This window comes from Salmo salar, chromosome 16 (assembly GCF_965601325.2).
Source record: "Salmo salar chromosome 16, fSalSal1, whole genome shotgun sequence".
Lineage (NCBI taxonomy): Eukaryota > Metazoa > Chordata > Actinopteri > Salmoniformes > Salmonidae > Salmo > Salmo salar.
Genome location: NC_138306.1, coordinates 27,360,146 through 27,382,443, shown reverse-complemented (window position 1 = coordinate 27,382,443; position 22,298 = coordinate 27,360,146). Strand labels below are relative to the sequence as shown.

At 46.5% G+C, this 22,298-nt stretch overlaps 1 protein-coding gene and 1 long non-coding RNA gene across 2 annotated transcripts in view; both read right to left on the bottom strand.

Annotated features, from left to right (window-relative positions):
• Nucleotides 1–1,433: 1,433 nt before the first annotated feature.
• On the bottom strand, nucleotides 1,434–20,034 carry LOC106573453 (metabotropic glutamate receptor 3). The gene is made up of 11 exons (XM_014148514.3): nucleotides 19,688–20,034; nucleotides 19,326–19,469; nucleotides 18,117–18,386; nucleotides 16,947–17,583; nucleotides 7,571–7,813; nucleotides 7,053–7,242; nucleotides 6,631–6,940; nucleotides 6,223–6,416; nucleotides 5,960–6,092; nucleotides 4,608–4,785; nucleotides 1,434–4,443 (listed from the first exon to the last, which is right to left on the bottom strand). Exons 1-11 carry the CDS (start codon nucleotides 20,006–20,008, stop codon nucleotides 4,367–4,369), a joined length of 2,697 nt encoding a protein of 898 aa, XP_014003989.2. The 5' UTR covers nucleotides 20,009–20,034; the 3' UTR covers nucleotides 1,434–4,366.
• Nucleotides 20,035–20,135: 101 nt separating this feature from the next.
• The window catches only part of LOC106573454 (uncharacterized), a 39,575-nt gene continuing 37,412 nt past the window's right edge, over nucleotides 20,136–22,298 (bottom strand). Inside the window, exon 4 of the long non-coding RNA XR_001321349.3 lies at nucleotides 20,136–20,363. This is a non-coding gene — a long non-coding RNA (uncharacterized LOC106573454). The remainder of the gene's footprint in view (nucleotides 20,364–22,298) is intronic.

Below are 22,298 nucleotides of genomic sequence, written 5' to 3'. Positions count from 1 at the left end.
TTTGCCTATAAGCACAGCATGGATAAACTAGCAGACACACATTAAAGGAAAACTCTATGCAAAAACGATGTTTTCACATTTGTTTCATTAGTCCATTGTTGATGTAGTCCCAAAATGTTTTGCATGTCAGATATCATGTTTTCAAGATATACAGTACCAGTCTGTTTGGACACACCTACTCATTCAAGGGTTTGTCTTTATTTTTACTATTTTCTACATTGTAGAATAATAGTGAAGACATCAAAACTATGAAATAACACATTTGGAATCATGTAGTAAGCAAAATAGTGTTAAACAAATCAAAATATATTTGAGGTTTGAGATTCTTCAAAATAGTCACCCTTTGCCTTGATGACAGCTTTGCACACTCTTGGCATTCTCTCAACAAGTTTCATGAGGTAGTCACCTGGAATTCATTACAATTAACAGGTGTGCCTTGTTAAAAGATATTTTGTGGAATTTCTTTCCTTAATGCATTTTAGCAAATCAGTGTTGTGTTGTGGTATACAGAAGAAAGCCCAATTTGGTAAAAAAAACAAGTCCGTATTATGGCAAGAACAGCTCAAATAAGCGAAGAGAAGCGACAATCCAGAAATTTCAGCCCAAATAAATGCATCACAGAGTAACAGACACATCTCAACATCAACTGTTCAGAGGAGACTGCATGAATCAGGCCATCATGGTCGAACTGCTGTAAAGAAACACCAATAAGAAGATGAACACCAATAATAAGAAGAGACTTGCTTGGCCAAGAAACATGAGCAATGGACATTAGACTGGTGGAAATCTGTCCTTTGGTCTGGATTCCAAATTTGAGATTTTTGGTTCCAACCGCCCTGTCTGTGAGACGTAGAGTAGGTGAACGGATGATCTCTGCATGTGTGGTTCCCACTGTGAAGCATGGAGGAGGTGGTGTGATGGTGTGGAGGTGCTTTGCTGGTGACACTGTCAGTGATTTATTTACAATTCAAGGCACACTTAACCGACATTGCTACCAAGCAGCGATACGCCATCCCATCTGGTTTGCACTTAGTGGGACTATCATTTGTTTTTCAACAGGACAATGACCCAACACACCTCCAGGCTGTGCAAGGGCTATTTGACCAAGAAGGAGAGTGATGGAGTGCTGCATCAGATGACCTGGCCTCCACAATCACCCGACCTCAACCCAATTGAGATGGCTTGGGATGAGTTGGACAGCGGAGTGAAGGAAAAGCAGCCAACAAGTGCTGAGCATATGTGGGAACTCCTCCAAGACTGTTGGAAAAGTATTCCAGGTGAAGCTGGTTGAGAGAATGCCAAGAGTGTGCAAAGCTGTCATCAAGGCAAAGGGTATTATGATTTGTGTAACACTTTTTGGGTTACTACATGATTCCATATGTGTTATTTAATAGTTTTGATGTCTTCACTATTGCTCTACAATGTAGAAATTAGTACAAATAAAGAAAAACCCTGGAATGAGTACTGTAGGTGTCTCCAAACTTTTGACTGGTACTGTATATACATTTTGGGGGTATATGGACTAATGAAACAAATACCAAAAGATCGTTTTGGGGTGGAATTTCCCTTTAAGGCACATAGCCATGAATAGAACATCATCACATGACTATAGAACACTTCGACAAGGGAGGGCTCACTACCCATTGGTATAAAGGATGCCAATCCAGGGAAGACGTGTTCAACTACACTTGTGCGACGTAAACTAATTTCTACAAACAGTGCTTGTGGAACGATTTCAGTGAATGTTTCTGAATGCTAAACGAAACATCAGTGAGTGAGTTTAGGGTTGTGGCATAGCATCTGTAATGTTTCTTTAATATTGACAATAATGGCAGTTAAGACTTTGAACAGTCACTTGTAATTAACGACCTTGTGTTGTCACACCGTTGCTAACGTTTGTGCCGAAAATGCTGGTTAAGGAGAAATGTTGTTGCGTTGTTGTACACACGTCTGTTACTATGGCCACCAAGGTAATTGGACCCTCCTATACAGTGGCTGTTCCATAGAGTTAGAACGAGTAGAAAGGACATTCCAGTTCAAAACAATGACTGGAATGGCTGCCATATTGGGTGCATAATTTGGAAAGTTCAGTAAATATTCTATACTGCTATATTTTGAACATTTACATTTTAGCAGACACTCTTATCCAGAGTGACTTACAGGAGCCAGTAGGGTTAAGAGCCTTGCTCAAGAGCACATCAACATATTTTTCGCCTTATCGGCTCAGGGACTCAAATAGAGCTTCTACTAGTGCTATCACTAGATCTGCTTAAAGCCCTGTGTGTGTGTGTTCCTAACCAGCCTTTATCTTCTTCATCTCGTTGTGGGCACACAGGTCGCTGCACTGGGAAGGGGGCACCACCTCCCTTGGCCAGCGAATCAGGTCACTGCTCAGGCTCAGAGTCTCCGGCCACTCACCAATGGGCACGTATCCGTAGCGATCAGAGTTGTGCTGGTAACTGAAGATGTTGAACCAGCGACCTTTCAGTTACTGGCCCAACCCTCTAACCACTAGGCTACCTTCCCCCTATATGCTACAATGAGAGCAAATGTGTGATTCAACATACTGTATGAAATGTGGATACTATGTCCGTTCCAGCCATTCTATTCCTATGGGCTCGTCAGCCCAAATCAGGGAGCTTCATCCACAGTCAGTCCACAGTAGTGGGAATCCTACTGGAGTTACATAATACTGTCAGCATTGTGCTGTTCCAACCATCAGTAATATACAAATATACAGATACAACATACAACATACAAATGAATAAAAATGCATACTGACTGGGTTATTACAATGAGGCCTACAAAAAATAGTACAAAGTCTGCGGGCTATTGCAGGTGAGGCTGTCTCAGCCACTACCCCTACAGAACATCTGTTCTCAGACACCCCTAATACATACACACACTCCTATCACAATCCTAACACACACACACACACACACACACACACACACACACACACACACACACTCCTAACACACACACACATTCCTATCACAACCCTAACACACATACACACTCCTATCACAACCTTAACACACACACACACACACACACACACACACACACACACACACACACACACACACACACACACACACACACACACACACACACACACACACACACTTTCCTATCACAACCCTAACAAACACACACACTACTATCACAACCCTAACACACACACACACACACACACACACACTCCTATCACAACCCTAACACACACACACACACACTTTCCTATCACAACCCTAACAAACACACACACTACTATCACAACCCTAACACACACACACACTCCTATCACAACCCTAACACACACACACACACACTCCTATCACAACCCTAACACACACACACACACACACACACACACACACACACACACACACACACACACACACACACACACACACACACACACACACACACACACACACACACACACACCCCTAACACACACACACACACACACACACACACACACACACACACACACACACACTCCTATCACAACCCTAACACACACATACACACACTCATTTCACAACCCTAACACACACACATACACACACTCCCATCACAACCCTAACACACACACTCCTATCACAACCCTAACACACACACATACACACACTCCTATCACAACCTTAACACACACACACACACTCCTATCACAACCCTAACACACACATACACACACTCATTTCACAACCCTAACACACACACATACACACACTCCTATCACAACCCTAACACACACACTGCTATCACAACCCTAACACACACACACACACTCCTATCACAACCCTAACACACACACTGCTATCACAACCCTAACACACACACACACACTCCTATCACAACCCTAACACACACACATACACACACTCCTATCACAACCTTAACACATACACACTCCTATCACAACCTTAACACACACACACACTCCTATCGCAACCCTAACACACACATATACACACACTCCTATCACAACCTTAACACATACACACTCCTATCACACACACATACACACACTCCTATCACAACCTTGACACATACACACTCCTATCACAACCCAGTGCACAGTTATATATGTACACATCGTCTTAACAAAGCTATTCCAAACAAAGGCTCAAAAAATCCTCCTACAAAGTTGTTTTGGTTCTTTTGTTTCTCTACAACAATTTTGATTCCATTATATGTACAGCACTAGAAAACAATGTAGTAGTAAACCCTTTCTACAGCCGTGAAACAGAACTGTGCTGGTCCACATCGTGGGAGGAGGGGACAGGGGGGCACAATGTGTGCCTATTGGCTAACAGTCTCTGGGGGGCAGGGTTAGAGAGGTGAGTGGGTGTGGTCACAGAGAGGAAGTGGTGGAGTCGACGATCTCTCTCCCATTACACACTGTCGGTACGTACTGGGCACTCACCGATGCTGGAGAGGGAGAGGGAGAGGGAGGGAGGGAGAGAGAGAGAGAGAGAGAGAGAGAGAGAGAGAGAGAGAGATTCATAAAAATGGGACATTTAGTTAAATTCCAACTTGGCTACATAACGAACCATGCCCATTGGTCAGTGTCTCTGACTGTAACTTAACCATACCGTGTGAAGCGTACGTGGTGGCAGGACCACTGACACTGAAGCGGTTGATATTGAGGCGGAGACTGGTGACGTTCTTCTGTGGTTGGAACATGATGATGTGGACCTTGGGAGCGAACATACAGCCCAGCACCACAAAACCACTGAGACTGACAGAGATACACATGGTGGTGGTCTGGACCTGTAGAGGGAGACAGAGAACATGGTAACTCCACTGGAACAGAGGACCAGAGGACCAGAGGGAGACAGAGAACATGGTAACTACACTGGAACAGAGGACCAGAGGACCAGAGGGAGACAGAGAACATGGTAACTACACTGGAACAGAGGACCAGAGGACCAGAGGGAGACAGAGAACATGGTAACTACACTGGAACAGAGGACCAGAGGACCAGAGGGAGACAGAGAACATGGTAACTACACTGGAACAGAGGACCAGAGGGAGACAGAGAACATGGTAACTACACTGGAACAGAGGGAGACAGAGAACATGGTAACTACACTGGAACAGAGGACCAGAGGGAGACAGAGAACATGGTAACTACACTGGAACAGAGGACCAGAGGGAGACAGAGAACATGGTAACTACACTGGAACAGAGGACCAGAGGGAGACAGAGAACATGGTAACTACACTGGAACAGAGGACCAGAGGAAGGAAGAGTGCATGCTTTTTATGGACGTATGTATGAACAGACAGTAAAGCAAGAAGAAATGTGTGTGTATCCACTTCCTGTACAAGTGCACACACGCACACACACACGCATACACACACGCACACACACACGCACACACACCATCTCACAGACAAGGCCGTGGTGTGTCTCTCTCTACCTCCCAAGTCAGATTACCAAGGCCAAAGCAATTCTTTCCACACCCTAAGGCTGTGTGTGTGAGTGTGTGTGTGATTTGTAAGGATCAGGTAAACACATATCCTCCTCTTGCTCTGCTTGTCGACAGTTTGTCAGTACCTGGCAGCCTCTTGGATTAACATTATAAGGGTGCACATAAAACAGTTAGCATGACATGTCAGGACAGATATCCTGCAGCCAGCGACAGTGGAAGACAGCAGTGTGTCTTATTAAAACGTTTGCCCTTATGTTTGTTCATGATGAATATAAAGGTTGTGTACATACTGAAGTAAACTGCAAGAGGAGTACTCATTAAAATGTCTGTATCTGTGGTGATGTAGGGATGTAGAAAAAAGGACAGCCTGCTTGAGTTTGTTTGTGTGTGTGTGTGTGTGTGTGTGTGTGTGTGTGTGTGTGTGTGTGTGTGTGTGTGTGTGTGTGTGTGTGTGTGTGTGTGTGTGTGTGTGTGTGTGTGTGTGTGTGTGTGTGGGAACCTTGCTCTCACCCTGTAGTCACTGGATGTGACGTAGAATATGGGCAGGAAGGCTAGCCAGATGATACAGGTTGTGTACATGGTGAAACCTATGAACTTAGCCTCGTTGAAGTTCTCTGGACACTTCCTGGTCTTGAAGGCGTACCTAGGATCAGATAAAGGAGACAAATAGAACGAAAGAATTAACAAACCTTGAAGGCTTACTTAATAAACAGAGTGATAAACCTTCAGAAGTCCACACACACAGTCACACGCAGCACCTCTGCACCACCTACACAGTACACAGGATGACCAGGAGCACGTCGTATCCTAGCGACAGCAGCATGCTGGAGTCACGGACGTTACACTTCAGGATCACTGTCTGCCGTCGCTCCGGTAACGTAAACCTCCTGGTACCAGGAACCTCCAGCAGCAACCACACTGACACCATCACTAACTGGACCGATATCAGACTGAGACAGATAAACACCTGGGGGTGGGGGGGAGAAAGAGAGAGAGAGAGAGAGAGAGAGAGAGAAAGAGAGAGAAGACCAACACCATCATCTAAATTATCTATCTGTAATCTGCCTCCATCTCCCTCCTCCTTCCATCTCTCCCTACCTCTGTTTCTTTATCTCTCCCTCATCTCTTTTTTCCCTCCCTCTTCCCTCCCCCATCTTCTGACAGCTAGGATAACCTCTGACCTGGGACGTGGGGCTTATGAAGCGCGGCTTTGTGGTCCCGCCCCCGTCCTTCACCCCACTGAAGATCCGGGCGATCCGATTGGTCTTGGTGAGCAGGGCAGAGTAGCAGACAGCGAATGAGGTGCTGAGGCCGAGGCGTCGCATGGCGCAGATAGCAGGCGAGGGCTTGGCCAGGAAGAGGAAGGTGAGGGAGTAGGACATGAAGACACCCAGCAGTAGAATGTAACACAACTCTCTGCCTGACGCCTTCACCAGGGGCGTGCTGTTGTGTCTCACAAACACCCAGAACACCAGAGATGTACACAGGAACCTGCAGAGGGAGAGTAGATCAGTTTCAGTTGACTTTGTTGAATCCCCTGGGAAAAGTGTCTAGTGTTAGTGCTGGGCCTGATGAGACTGATTCCTCTCCTCTAACTTCTCACCCAACAACGGCGATGCTGATTGGTCCAATAGCCCAGGCATCCTCCCACATGATGTAGTCCTCAGGCAGGTCGTAACAGGAAATTAGGTCTTCACTGGGCCACTGGCCAGGGGCGCAGGGCGAACAGGTGAACTCATCAGCTAGGTACTCATGAGCCTCACATGCCGTACAGATCCAACAACAGTACTCTCCTACAAGATACAGGTATAAAACAAATATATTACCTTAGGCAGCTTTTATGTAAGAAAAGGAAACGAGGATGTTTACATGAGAGCCAGCTGCTCTAATCATTTCATTCTTCCAAAACAAATTACACTGAAACTTCTGCTAGTGATGTCACTAGATCTGCTTAAGCCCTGTGTGTGTGTGTGTGTGTGTGTGTGTGTGTGTGTGTGTGTGTGTGTGTGTGTGTGTGTGTGTGTGTGTGTGTGTGTGTGTGTGTGTGTGTGTGTGTGTGTGTGTGTGTGTGTGTGTGTGTGTGTGTGTGTGTGTGTGTGTGTGTGTGTGTGTGTTCCTCACCAGCCTGCATCTTCTTCATTTCGTTGTGGGCACACGGGTCGCTGCACTGGGATGGGGGCACCACCTCCCTTGGCCAGCGAATCAGGTCACTGCTCAGGCTCAGAGTCTCCGCCCACTCACCAATGGGCACGTATCCGTAGCGATCAGCGTTGTGCTGGTAACTGAAGATGTTGTAGCGTCCCATCCCGTCGCCGTAGGCATCAAACTTCACCACGGTCTCACTACCGGGAGGAGAGAAGGGAGCTAAGAGAAAGAGAGAGAGAAGGATGAGGAGAGAGGAGAGGAGCAGGGGAGTAAAAGAGAATGGTTGGGAATTAGAGAAGAGAGATGAGTCAGGATTTCAATTTAAAAGTCAATATGAACAAAGCAGTGTCACACAGAGGGGTTTATTGAATTCCAAGACATACACCACGTACAGAGCCAGTCGATGTGACAAAGTGAGAATGTAGCAAGTGTTTCAGGAGCTTTAGACCTGTGTTACAGCATCTCACTGAGGACAATATGCTGTACTCAACAACACAACTGCAGAGAGAAGAAGCTCAGAACATACACCGCTTTATGAGAGTGTCACAACACTAATGTTACTGACTGGGATTGAACCTGTTGCCTCTGTAACACAAAGCCAGTCGAGCTAAAGCCTGGACAAAATTAGTAATTGTGTGAGTGTGGTTTACCGAAACTCCACTGCAAGAGGAAACGCATGAGGGTGACTGACTGATGTTTACCCCTATGAGGTAGGCCTATACATAGCTGTGACAATGTTTCCGTGACCAAGATAGATAGAGTGTGTTTACTGAGGGGCTGTAAATGCTCAGTGTGTCTTAATGAGGCCTGTTTCCTCATGACACTGTTTTGTGCTTGACATAGACCCTGTGCTTTATATGCACCTCAGGATCAGGTCATATAAGGACAACCATCTACGGAACACTTGGTATTCTAGAGGAGACTCATGGGACCAGGTTAAGCCAAGCCCGGTGTGTGTGTGTGCATGTGTGTGTACAGTACGTGTGTGTACAGTACGTGTGTGTGTGTGTGTGTGTGTGTGTGTGTGTGTGTGTGTGTGTGTGTGTGTGTGTGTGTGTGTGTGTGTGTGTGTGTGTGTGTGTGTGTGTGTGTGTGTGTGTGTGTGTGTGTGTGTGTGTGTGTGCTCCGTTGGGTCCTATTCTAACTGGTTTATAGCACATGGTTCTGAGCATGGTGGCAGATTTGGACTAAAGCTGACATCGTTGTGTGGTGTGTGCGGGTATGTGTGTGTGTTTGTGTGCGAACGTACCTGTTTTTGTTAGTGTGTGTGTGTGTGTGTGTGTGTGTGTGTGTGTGTGTGTGTGTGTGTGTGTGTGTGTGTGTGTGTGTGTGTGTGTGTGTGCGTAGGTGTGTGTGTAGGTGTGTGCGTAGGTGCGTGCGTAGGTGCGTGCGTGCGTGTGTGTGTCTGCTGACTAGGACTAAAGCTGTGATAGCTGTGAAGACTCAATGAGATGAGAGAAGAATGGAGTGTCAGACCAGAGAGGTTTTAGGGCTTATGAAATCTATAAATCACAAAGACAACCTGAGTCTCTCTCTCCCCCTCTTTTTTATCCCCCTCTTTCTCTCTCTCCACCCTCAATACATCCCTCCCTCTCTCTCTGTCACTCACAGAGGATATTGGCAGTGCTTAGGCTTCTTTCCGAAAAAAAAGTTAAATGATTTCAATAAGGAAAAGCTGATAAGATCTTAAGACTGAGAATAGCTGAACATTCTTAATACTGCAAAATGCAGCTAATCTCTCTCTATATAATAAAGCAATAAGGTTAGACACACAGACACACACCTCCCTCATTATCATAACTGCACCCTATTAGCATATCAGCTTTGTGGAAAAGGTTAATTGGCCACATTATGATTATGTGTTAGAACTGGTGTGCTGAATTCCAAATCAAGCCCTTGTCCCTACACCCTACTCCTCTAGTCCCTCACTCAGATCTACATTACTGGTTTGGGCCTGGGTAAGGAGATGTTTGATCATTCAGGATTAGTCTGCTGTCTGTCCCCAGAGGGCACTCGCATGTCTCTGATCCAACACCAGTACCCCTTCTATTCCCTACAGAGACCTGAGACCTTGCTGGCAGTCAGTACCAACTTAACACTGCAAGTTATAGACACTCCAAGGCTACTGGAGGAGATTTTGATGACTGTGTAGATCTGACAAAGACAAGGTGGTCGAAAAATAACAACCATGAAGAGAATGGATTTGGTTGCTATCAGATCCCCATCCCCACCAGTAGAGGTATTTGGTTTCTATGGCTGTGGGATCTGGTTCATTCAGGTTTGGTGCCTTGTGGGAATGGAAGCCTGTGTCCAACGTTCCCTCACACTCACATGTCAATGCCAACTGCTGAACACACACACGTATGCACACACACACAACACACCTAGGCACGCACACACAACACACCTAGGCACACACACTCCTAACAAACCCGTATACTGTTCGTCCTGCAACTTCCTATAACGTTCTATGTGACCCAGTATCTGACCATATCCGTCTAGAGAACATAGGTAGCCCAGAGTAAAGGCATATCTCTCCCCTCAGCTTGTTCTAGGTTAAGAGCTCTGGGAGACTGTCCAGTTCAGGCTTCGAGGTTAGCATGACTCTCCCTAGGTCTCCTCAGCAGTATCTGCTTTGCTGAGAGCTCTAGCGGAATGAATAACTCCCGCCGTAGTCCTCTCTGATGTTGGAAAAAGACTGAAGTCTGCAGCTTTACGTTAGACAGTAAAGCACTGCACTACAATGCATTCATATGCAGAGCAAATCTGTCCACACCAACCGTCTATTGTTTACTCTCTCTCTCTCTCTCTCTCTCTCTCTCTCTCTCTCTCTCTCATGCAGCATGCACTCAAACAGCTGGAACTAAACTACAGCTACTAAGACTATAGAGTAGCAATAAATAGGACAGTTAGAAGAGAAAAATACAGATCGAGAAAAATAATTCTGAGGCCAAATTCATAGTTTAAAAACATTCATAACTTCACTTGTAAATGAGAGAGTCTTTATTATTCTGGATGAATTAAAAGTAAGGGGAAGCAGGGCTTTCATTCAGTAGTTCAGAAATGAATTACACTCTCGACCATGTAGGGCTAACACACTGGCCGCAGGGGATGCTGGGTATTACTGGGAGGGGGTGAACCAATCCCCTTTAATCCAATGATGGGGGGAAGAGAGGGAATACATAATGTGATACTGCAGAAAGAGAGAGAGAGGGGGTGATAGAGAGAGAGAGAGAGAGAGAGAGAGAGAGAGAGGGGTGAGAGAGAGAGAGAGAGAGAGAGAGAGAGAGAGAGAGGGGGGTGAGAGAGAGAGAGAAAGAGAGAGAGAGAGTCCACCAGGCTGGCTGTTGATTAGCTGATGTCACCACACACTAGGGGACAGGTAACATTTAGACTGTATAAGCTTTGTGCAACATATGCTAGGATAATCTCAGCCTCTCATCTCCTATTCTCTTCTGTGCTCTCCTCTCCTGTGCTCTCTCAGCCTCTTATCTCCTTTCCTTTCATCTCCTCTGCTCTCCTGCACTCTCCTCTCTTGTGCTCTCCTCTCCTGTGCTCTCCTCTGCTCTCCTCTCTTGCTCTCTCCTCTCCTCTGCTCTCCTTTCCTGTGCTCTCCTCTCCTGTGCTCTCCTCTTCTCTCCTCTGCTCTCCTTTCCTGTGCTCTCATCTCCTCTGCTCTCCTCTCCTTGCAGTAAATGCGGTGGTGAGTAAAATATTGTGAGATCCCAGAGGCACTCTTCATCTTCCCCTCATGCTCTCTATTTCTGTTCCTCCCACTTTTCCATCATCTTTCTCTCCAACCCTTCCTAACATCTTTAGAGCTGCAATGTAAAGTGATGTGTGTAATGTGCATTAGGCAAGGCGTGTGTATGTTTGTGTGTGTGCGTGTGTGTGTGTTTGTGTCTGATGTTCGTTAGGCGTGGGGAATGTTCAGTCCAATCAGGCGTGTTTGGAGTGATGACCTCTTACATGTGTGTCCCAGAGAGAGAGACACATGAAAAACATCACAATGGGCTATATCTGTTCTCTATGTGGTCTTTCTCTCCAGAGACTGAGAGTCAGACTGGACAGCAGACGGAAAAGAAGAGATAGAAGAGAGAGAAAGGAAAGAAAATAGGAGAGGAGTGATAGAGGAGACAAAAGAGGGAATAGCAGGGGAGAAGAGAGGAGAGGAGTAATAGACAAGATAAGAGAGGAGACAGGAGGGGATCACAAGAGAAGGGAGGAACCAAATAATAGACACAATGAAGAGATAGAAAGAGAAGAACAAGTGATAGCACAACATAGAAGAGGTTTTAAAGAAAAAGCTATAAAAAAGAAGAGGTAGGGAAGAGAGAAGAGAAGAGTTAGATAAAAGGATGAGCTAAAGAAAGGGAAAAGGGATGGATGGAAGGGAGCAGGTTGATGTTTATTGGGATGAGTCTTGTCCTGTAGGCAGACCTGATTGATTTCCGGCCCAAAAAATCCTGAAAACAAAATTGAGCTTTTTGGTCTTAATTTAAGGATTGGGTTAGGCATTACGGGTCAGAAGTGTGGTTAAAGCTATGGTTATGGTTAGGTTTACGGGTCAGAAGTGTGGTTAAAGCTATGGTTAGGGTTAGGTTTACGGGTCAGAAGTGTGGTTAAAGCTATGGTTAGGGTTAGGTTTACGGGTCAGAAGTGTGGTTAAAGCTATGGTTAGGGTTAGGTTTACGGGTCAGAAGTGTGGTTAAAGCTATGGTTAGGGTTAGGTTTACGGGTCAGAAGTGTGGTTAAAGCTATGGTTAGGGTTAGGCATTACAGGTCAGAAGTGTGGTTAAAGCTATGGTTAGGGTTAGGTTTACGGGTCAGAAGTGTGGTTAAAGCTATGGTTAGGGTTAGGCATTACGGGTCAGAAGTGTGGTTAAAGATATGGTTAGGGTTAGGTTTAATGACTTTGTGGCTGTGCCAGCTAGTGACCACTCTGCAGAGCTGCCTCCAGTACATGAGTCCTCCCAATAAATGCTAATCTGCTGGAAGGGAGGGACGGAAGTGAAGGGAGGGAAGGGATGATGGCACCCAGGCAAGAAGCTTGTGAAGTGTTTATGAGTGGGAAGCACTGTTTCCAAGTGTGAAAAGGGGTGGGGGAGGGAGAGAGAAAGTGAAGGTTGTTCTCTGGCATGTAACCGTTACAGTAAGCTCTCAGTTCAATATGGCACTGAAGGCACAACGCCTCTCCTCGCTCTGCTAACACACACACACACACACACACACACACACACACACACACACACACACACACACACACACACACACACACACACACACACACACCCCCCCCTCATAAAAGAGCAGAGGACAGGGAATATGACAACTATTTCAACAGGAGGTTGCATGTGTCTGTCTGTCTGTCTGTCTGTCTGTCTGTCTGTCTGTCTGTCTGTCTGTCTGTCTGTCTGTCTGTCTGTCTGTCTGTCTGTCTGTCTGTCTGTCTGTCTGTGTGTGTGTGTGTGTGTGTGTGTGACTGATTTGTTTACTGCAGATGGGGGGCGGTAGGTGGGAGTTGAATGATGTCTTTGAAAAGTGTGTGGGTGGGGGGTGTCTGCGATTTCATGACAGCAAAAAATAAAAATCTGAAGCTGTGACTTTTTGCAAAGCTCTGAGTGTGTATTTGTGTGTGTGTGTGTGTGTGTGTGTGTGTGTGTGTGTGTGTGTGTGTGTGTGTGTGTGTGTGGTGTGTGTGTGTGTGTGTGTGTGTGTGTGTGTGTGTGTGTGTGTGTGTGTGTGTGTTTAGCAATGTTGGGGGTTACAAAGTAACGCTGTAGAGTAATAATATGACTTTTTGCAGTACTGAGTAATATAACAGCGTTACTGTTCCAATCTGAGTAATAATATTGCAGTTATTTACTAAAGACATAGGTTGACACTGTTATCATTCCCCTCCTATTAGAGAGCTGAACCACCTTGTAGATGGGTATATACACTGCTCCAAAAAATAAAGGGAACACTAAAATAACACATCCTAGATCTGAATGAATGAAATAATCTTATTAAATACTTTTTTCTTTACATATTTGAATGTGCTGACAACAAAATCACACAAAAATAATCAATGGAAATCCAATTTATCAACCCATGGAGGTCTGGATTTGGAGTCACACTCAAAATTAAAGTGGAAAACCACACTATAGGCTGAACCAACTTTGATGTAATGTCCTTAAAACAAGTGAAAATGAGGCTCAGTAGTGTGTGTGGCCTCCATGTGCCTGTATGACCTCCCTACAATGCCTGGGCATGCTCCTGATGAGGTGGCGGATGGTCTCCTGAGGGATCTCCTCCCAGACCTGGACTAAAGCATCCGCCAACTCCTGGACAGTCTGTGGTGTAACGTGGTGTTGGTGGATGGAGCGAGACATGATGTCCCAGATGTGCTCAATTGGATCCAGGTCTGGGGAACGGGCGGGCCAGTCCATAGCATCAATGCAGTCAGGCTACCTCTGGCGAGCACATGGAGGGCTGTGCGGCCCCCCAAAGAAATGCCACCCCACACCATGACTGACCCACTGCCAAACCGGTCATGCTGAAGGATGTTGCAGGCAGCAGAATGTTCTCCACGGCGTCTCCAGACTCTGTCACGTCTGTCGCATGTGCTCAGTGTGAACCTGCTTTCATCTGTGAAGAGCACAGGGCGCCAGTGGCGAATTTGCCAATCTTGGTGTTCTCTGGCAAATGCCAAACGTCCTGCACGGTGTTGGTAGCGGTCCTGCTGCTGGGTTGTTGCCCTCCTATGGCCTCCTCCACATCTCCTGATTTACTGGCCTGTCTCCTGGTAGCGCCTCCATGCTCTGGACACTACGCTGACAGACACAGCAAACCTTCTTGCCACAGCTCGCATTGATGTGCCATCCTGGATGAGTTGCACTACCTGAGCCACTTGTGTGGGTTGTAGACTCCGTGTCATGCTACCACTAGAGTGAAAGCACCGCCAGCATTCAAAAGTGACCAAAACATCAGCCAGGAAGCATAGGAACTGAGAAGTGGTCTGTGGTCACCACCTGCAGAACCACTCCTTTATTGGGGGTGTCTTGCTAATTGCCTATAATTTCCACCTGTTGCCTATTCCATTTGCACAACAGCATGTGAAATTTATTGTCAATCAGTGTTGCTTCCTAAGTGGACAGTTTGATTTCACAGAAGTGTGACTGACTTGGAGTTACATTGTGTTGTTTAATAAGTGTTCCCTTTATTTTTTGGAGCAGTGTATATAGTAGAGGAAATGCTGCCCTTATCTACGGTAGAACCTGTCATTATTAGGCTACTTGTATTGGTGTATAGGCCTACATAACGTAACATTTACATTGTTTATATTGAGTGAGGACACGCAATGTTTTGGTGTGTAGCGTAAAAGTAATATAACGAGTAGTGCAACAAATTACTTTTCCCATGGAGTAATAAGTAAAGTCATTTGTTATTATTGAAAAAGTAAAATATAGGAAATATATTACTTTATATTTATTACTTTTTTTGTAACCCCAACGCTGGTGTTTAGCGGTTGGCTTTGAGAGAGCTCACATCTACAGGACTACTTCGACAATTGGCCATAGTGTCAGCTTAATTACCATAGCAACAGCATAGCTACAGAGAGGCTTCTGTTCTAGAAGAACATTGAGACTGCGCTAAATGATACACATCACACACATGCAAACTACAGCACACAAAATGATCATCATCATCATCATCATCCTAATCATCAGAAGCATCACTCTGTTCAGCCTCATCCTCCTGACTTTGATCACCACTGTACCACGTCTATCTATTCCTATCTGTAACATGTCTGTTGCAGTGAGAGTGGAGGGAGGGAAGGAGAAAGGAGAAAAGGAGGGAGGGAAGGAGGGTGAGAGCCAAGATTGGGAGGTAGGGTGAGAGAGGGAAGGAGAGGGGAGATTGACTATGGGGATGCTAGCAGATCAGAGCGACAGATCAGAGCGACTCCCCCCATCTCTCTCACTTTTTCTCCAGCCCTCCCTCCATCTTCAGACTTATTCTTCCCACCTCCACTCCACTCCTGCTCACTGGAGGCTGTGGCTGCGGCAGCCTCTCTCCTCTCCCTCTCTTCCTCTCTCTCTCCCTCTCTTCCTCTCTCTCTCCCACTCTCCCCGAGACAGCCGTGCTCTGAGCCCTTTGATTTGCAGCTTGAGAAATGAAGATGTGGAATTTCAAAGAGAATCTTCCTCTGCTGACGCATACTGTCCCACTCCACCAGCAACCCAGCTCTACCTCCCTGCCTCCCCCTCTCTCTCCCTCTATCTCCTATCTCTCTTTCCCTCCCGCTATCTCTCCACCTCACTCCCTTTCACTACTGCTACCTTTCTCTTTACCTCTCCCCACTTCAGTCGACCTGTCAGTCTCCCTATGCCAAAACCTCCCTCTCCCTCTCTCTCTAAAGCTGTAGTGGCAGTGCTGTTTGTTGCGGTATTTTGATGTCCCCCATCGGTCATGGTTAGAAGGGGAATAAACAGCTCAAAACCTGTATGTCTGTCTGTCTGTCTCTCCAACAGCAGTGTATTTATACCTATGTCTTTGTACCGCACCTGCCACTCAACCCAATCCAATTTTTCCCTTTTCCTTCTCTCCAGTCTTCAGAGACACTCCTGCTATATGAGCCTATAACACACACACACACACTCACGCGCACACACCCGCACCGCCCGCACGCCCGCACACGCACACGCACACGCACACACACACACACACACACACACACACACACACACACACACACACACACACACACACACACACACACACACACACACACACACACACCCCCCCCTCACAATTGCATTATTACTACTATAGGAGTCTCTATTAACTTGGACTCTGTGCTGTCATATCAATTACACATATCTAATAGATGGCAACCAGCAAGCATTACAGTACATGTCAATTAAGGTGAACTATTCTTATACGATTCCTGTTGCTATGCTTGCCAAAGCAATTCTTGCATATCTCTCTCCCTTTCTCTCTCTTCTAATGAACCCTCTTTCCTCCCCATTTCATATCTCTCCCTCCCCTCAAACAGACCAAACAGTAAAGTTAATGTTGAGCATTCCCCTTTCACCTCTCTCTTTTCCACTGCTTCCATCCCTCACTCTGCCCCTCTCCTCCCATTCTGCCAGGTCTACAGTACTGACCTGTGAAGCTGATGATCACTAGGTAGTCTACAGTACTGACCAATGAAGCTGATGTTGACGAGGGAGTCTACTGTACTGACCTGTGAGGCTGATGATCACTAGGTAGTCTATAGTACTGACCTGTGAAGCTGATGATCACTAGGTAGTCTACAGTACTGACCTGTGAAGCTGATGATCACTAGGTAGTCTACAGTACTGACCTGTGAAGCTGATGTTGAGGAGGTAGTCTCTGTAGAGCTTACGTCCATCCAGAGCCTTCATGCTGTCACAGAGCTTGTTGGTGTTGGAACACAGTGTTCTCTGCATCTTATCGAGGGCGTGGGCCACGGCGTATACCGCATTCACCACAAACATGATCTTGGACTCCGGCTCAAAGTTACTATCATCCACCAACACACCCTTGTCACATGGAGGGAGAGAGAGAGACACAGTTCCCCCCGACCCTACTCCTCCTGCCCCAGCTCCTACTCCTCCACCCCCTCCTCCAAGCGAGCACTGGAACTTCTGCTCCCAGAATTCTCGGTACCAGGGGTTGCGGTGGTTGTTGATTGGATCCAGAGACAGGAAGTAGCGGTTGAACGCCGGCACGGGATTGGCCGCCAGCTCCAGGGTGATGGCCCCGTTGGCTGTGGCCTCATTGCCCTTGACAATGCTCTCCTGTGCCCCCCAGCCGTCACTGGCCACCCAGATGAAGGTAGCGTTAAGTCGAGCAGCAGCAGAGAGGAGTTCCCGAGCATCATCGCTGCGCAGGAAGAGGACAGCCACGCGGGCGTTGGGCTTCTGGAGGAGCTGCCTGATCACTGCCTCATAGGACTTCTTAGCGTTAGAGCGGCCCACCTGGACATGAGAAGGAACATCCTTTAGTTATTTACACTGGAAACAGAGGGAGTAAACACACTTCCGAAAGAGGTCTACTACAGATGTAGGATCTTTATTTGATCACCCTGTTGCAGGAGAACTATCCTCCACTGCAGGAAATGTTAAACCTGTATTGTAGTTTGTAATTTCCACTTTGAAATTTAAGACTTGATTTTCTCTTACGAAAAATGTATCAACCCCTACAAAATTGTCCATTAATTATAATAATTTACATTTCCTGTTGCTGCAGGATTATTTTCCTGCTATAGCAAACTGGCTCAAAACAAGACCCTGCATCTGTACATAGAATAGCAGGCTAAAATACATAGTAGCACGCTGTAGGGTTAACCCTGAACCCATCTCCTTCTCCTGTTGTTTCTGTCTGATCAACCCCTCATCTCCTCTATGCTTGCTCTTCTATATTCTAACATAGGTCTGCGCCTATCTCCTTCACTGTCAATCTCCCTATATAATCTCCTGATAACCTTATCTCCACTTCTATCTCTCCCTACCTTCTCAGAGGTAGCGATGCAGATGTTCCTCATACGGGCTTCCTGTTCAAAGGCCTCAATGCCCGTCTCTCCGTAGTCTCCCTCTGATGCCACCGTGGACACGTAGGTCCAGTTGAACAGCCGCAGGATCTCTGCCATGGCCTTGGCCTGGTAGAAGTCAGGGGGCACCGTGCGGGCAAAGTAGTCATAGCGTGTCTTGTCGCTGAGCTTGGCGCTAGTAGAGGCATAGCTGATCTGAGGGATCTGAAAGAGGCGCAGCAGGTTGGCCACCTGGGAGAGAGAGGCAAACAGACATGAGAAACAGACACACACAGATGTGTAAGTTCAAACACAGTCAATAAACTGCGGACTTATCCATTAGTGATGGACATAAGGGGTCTAGGTTCTATATGATATTCCCTTTCTCCTGATTAGGATTTTACACACACACACACACACACACACACACACACACACACACACACACACACACACACACACACACACACACACACACACACACACACACACACACACACACACACACACACACACACACACACACACACACCTGACGTCCCTGAAGGCACACAGGCCAAACAACAACAAAAACTGTCAAGCCAGAGAAAACAAAGAGTAATTGTATGTGATGAAAAACAAGCGATGAGGGATAACAATGCCTATCAGAGAGAGGAGGAGAGTGGACTGAGGTCAGAATACACTGGGCTCTCCCCTCGGAGTGAGGGAGTGACAGCTTTTAATACAAAGAGAGAGATAGAGAGGAAGAGAAGGAGAGAGAGATTGACAAAAAAGAGAGACTGAGAAAAACAGAGACAGAGTTGTAGAGATGAGGGATTTGGGTCTGATAGAGTAGCGGAGCACAGTGGAGAGGAGAGGGGAGGGGAGGGGAGGAGAGGAGAGGAAAGGAGAGGGGGGAGAGGGGGTAGAGGAGAGGAGAGTGGAGGAGAGGAGAGTGGGGGGGGAGAGGAGAGGAAAGGAAAGCAGAGGAGAGGAGGGGAGGGGAGGAGAGCAGAGGAGAGGAGAGGAGAGGAGAGGATGCTTTGTGCAGTCACAGAGGAGTAGAAGAGTAGGAGATGTTATGCTAAATTATGCAAATCACCTTATTCTGTCACAATACCATACCACTGGAGCTGTGTGAATGTATTTGTGTGTGTGTGTGTGTGTGTGTGTGTGTGTGTTTGTGTCTGTGTGTTTCTGTGTGTGTGTTACCTGTATAGACACACTGCTATAGGATCCTCCTATAACTCCAGCAATGGCCAGGGGAATGTCTTCCTGTAGAGCGTAGGATCCATCAGGACAGATAAACTCTGTATCGTCCACCTTGGTCAGAGATACACGCACAAACTCCAGCGCCTGGGAAGTACACACACACATACTCAATAAACACTTATTTAAAGACTGTAAATGTAATATTGACAGTGTTTTCTATGACTTACAATTAGGCTTACTTTTATATTTATTTCAAGGGCAAGCTTATTATGCCATTTGTATAATTTTTCTACAGCAAAAGCTCAAAAAGAAGGAAGAAATAAAAAGTGTGTGTGTGTGTGTGTGTGACAAAGCTCACCAACCTGTTCCAGTGCGTACGTATCTCTAGAACAGGTGTCCAGTATGTGAACTCCCAGACTGACTCCAGGCAGTAGAGTAGGATCAGAGTTGATCATGTCTATAGCAAACAGCATGGCCTCCAACCTCTGGATCCCCCTGTCCTCGTTTACCCTGCCACACTCCTCTATCCCTCCCCCCTTCTCATGGACCGGGAACAGCCCCCCCAGGACCAGGTCTCCCTCGATCCGGATCTCTCGACGGGGGTGAGGGGGGTCCACCCCCAGAGACACTAGCACACACCGACACAACACAGCTAGGAGGACTGTAGGGATGCGGGATAACATAGTGGAGAGGAGAGGAGAGGAGAGGAGAGGAGAGGAGAGGAGAGGAGAGGAGAGGAGAGGAGAGGAGAGGAGAGGAGAGGAGAGGAGAGGAGAGGAGAGGAGAGGAGAGGAGAGGAGAGGAGGAGGAGAGGAGAGGAGAGGAGAGGAGTAAGGTTAAGGGTTTGGAGTGAGGGGTTAGAGGTCAAGAGTATGGGTCAGGGGTGAGGGTTCAAAGGTAAAGGGGTGAAGAGTCAAGGTGAAGTAGTTGTGAAGTGCGGTCACAGTAGCTGCTGGTCTGTTTGTGGTCCAGCTAATGGTCAAGGAGAGTTCAACTGGACCACACATGAAGGAGCACACGGTCTAGACATCAGACCTTCTAGAGGAGAGGAGAGAGAGAGAGAGAAGGAGGGGGGGTGCAGAACGACAAGAGATAAGGCTAAACAACTCATCGCAAAGCAGCTCTATGTATCTACTGTACAGGTGACAAACTCCATGTTTTGTGCTGACATCAAATATGTTAGAGTTATGTTCAAGTTTTCTGAGAGTTATGGGAGAGTTTTGGGGTATTGTTAACAAGAGCTGACAGTAATGTTTATTTCACAGTCAGTCAGACCATGACTAAAAGGATTGGAGTTGGTTTGGAGAATGCCTCTCTCTCTCTCTCTCTCTCTCTCTCTCTCTCTCTCTCTCTCTCTCTCTCTCTCTCTCTCTCTCTCTCTCTCTCTCTCTCTCTCTCTCTCTCTCTCTCTCTCCATCCTCTTTCTGTCTCCCCCTCTCTCACCTTCTTTCCCCAATCTCTCTCTACTGCAGCAAACTCTATTACTCTTCTCCCTGCGCAATGCTGTGTGTGCCTGCGTGTGTAGGTGTATGTGTGTAGGTGTATGTGTGTAGGTGTATGTGTTTAGGTGTTTGTGTATGTGTGTAGGTGTATGTGTGTAGGTGTATGTGTTTAGGTGTTTGTGTATGTGTGTAGGTGTTTTTGTGTAGGTGTTTGTGTAGGTGTATGTGTGTAAGTGTATGTGTTTAGGTGTTTGTGTATGTGTGTAGGTGTTTTTGCGTAGGTGTTTGTGTATGTGTGTAGGTGTATGTGCATGTGTGTAGGTGTATGTGTGTAGGTGTGTGTGTATGTGTGTATGTGTGTAGGTGTATGTGTGTAGGTGTATGTGTGTAGGTATATGTGTGTAGGTGTATATGTGTAGTTATATGTGTGTAGGTGTATATGTGTAGGTGTATTTGTGTAGGTGTATGTGCATTGGTGTTTGTGCCTGTGGCTGTTTTAGGATAAGTCTGTTCAGATAGCTGATATAGAAGCCCAGGGTTCTGATGCCACTGCTCTGGAACTCTTCCTGAATCTGATCTCTGTTTCAATGATTCCTCACTCGCCCATGCCTTACACTCTGACTGTTTGTGTGTTTGTGTGTGCTCCCACATACCTGCCTCCACTGACGCAGACACAGCACATTTTTTTGTGAGACTGTGTGTGTGTGTGTGTGTGTGTGTGTGTGTGTGTGTGTGTGTGTGTGTGTGTGTGTGTGTGTGTGTGTGTGTGTGTGTGTGTGTGTGTGTGTATGTGTGTCTGTGTGAGTGTGTGACTGTGTGTGTGTCTGTGTGAGTGCCCAAACTGATGCTATCTCTTCAAGTCCTCAGCTAAAGCTCCCACTCTGTTTCCCTAAGCCCAGAACATGCCTATCTACCCAGCAGAACTACTACCACTGTCTCTTCACAACCAACAATCGAATTCTATTCCACTGAACCCCCTGAAATAATGCCTTACAACACATACGTTCCAACAACACAACAGAGAGAGAGAGAGAGAGGGATAGAGATAGGGAGAGAGATTCACTATGTACGATCTGAGTGCTGTCCTCTGTCCTATCAGTGTGTGTGTGTGTGTGTGTGTGTGTGTGTGTGTGTGTGTGTGTGTGTGTGTGTGTGTGTGTGTGTGTGTGTGTGTGTGTGTGTGTGTGTGTGTGTGTGTGTGTGCGTGCGTGTGTATGTACTGTCATGACGTTGGCCGGAGGGGGGAGGTTTATGACTCCCATAAATACCTTTCCCCTTTTTCCTCTTTCTACTCTACCGATGTGACTATTGAAAATCCCTTTGTTAACATTGAGAGAGAGTCTGGTGACATCAAAAGATGGGAAACGGAACCATATTTCGGTAATCCAACCAGTTGAAAATATGCGTTGGGACTTAGTGAATATGATGTCAGTTCAGTTGGCGTCTGAGACGTGATTACTGATGATAGGACGACATAAACTGTAGCTTGTAAAATCTACACATTCTAGTTATCAGATTCACATGGAATTGT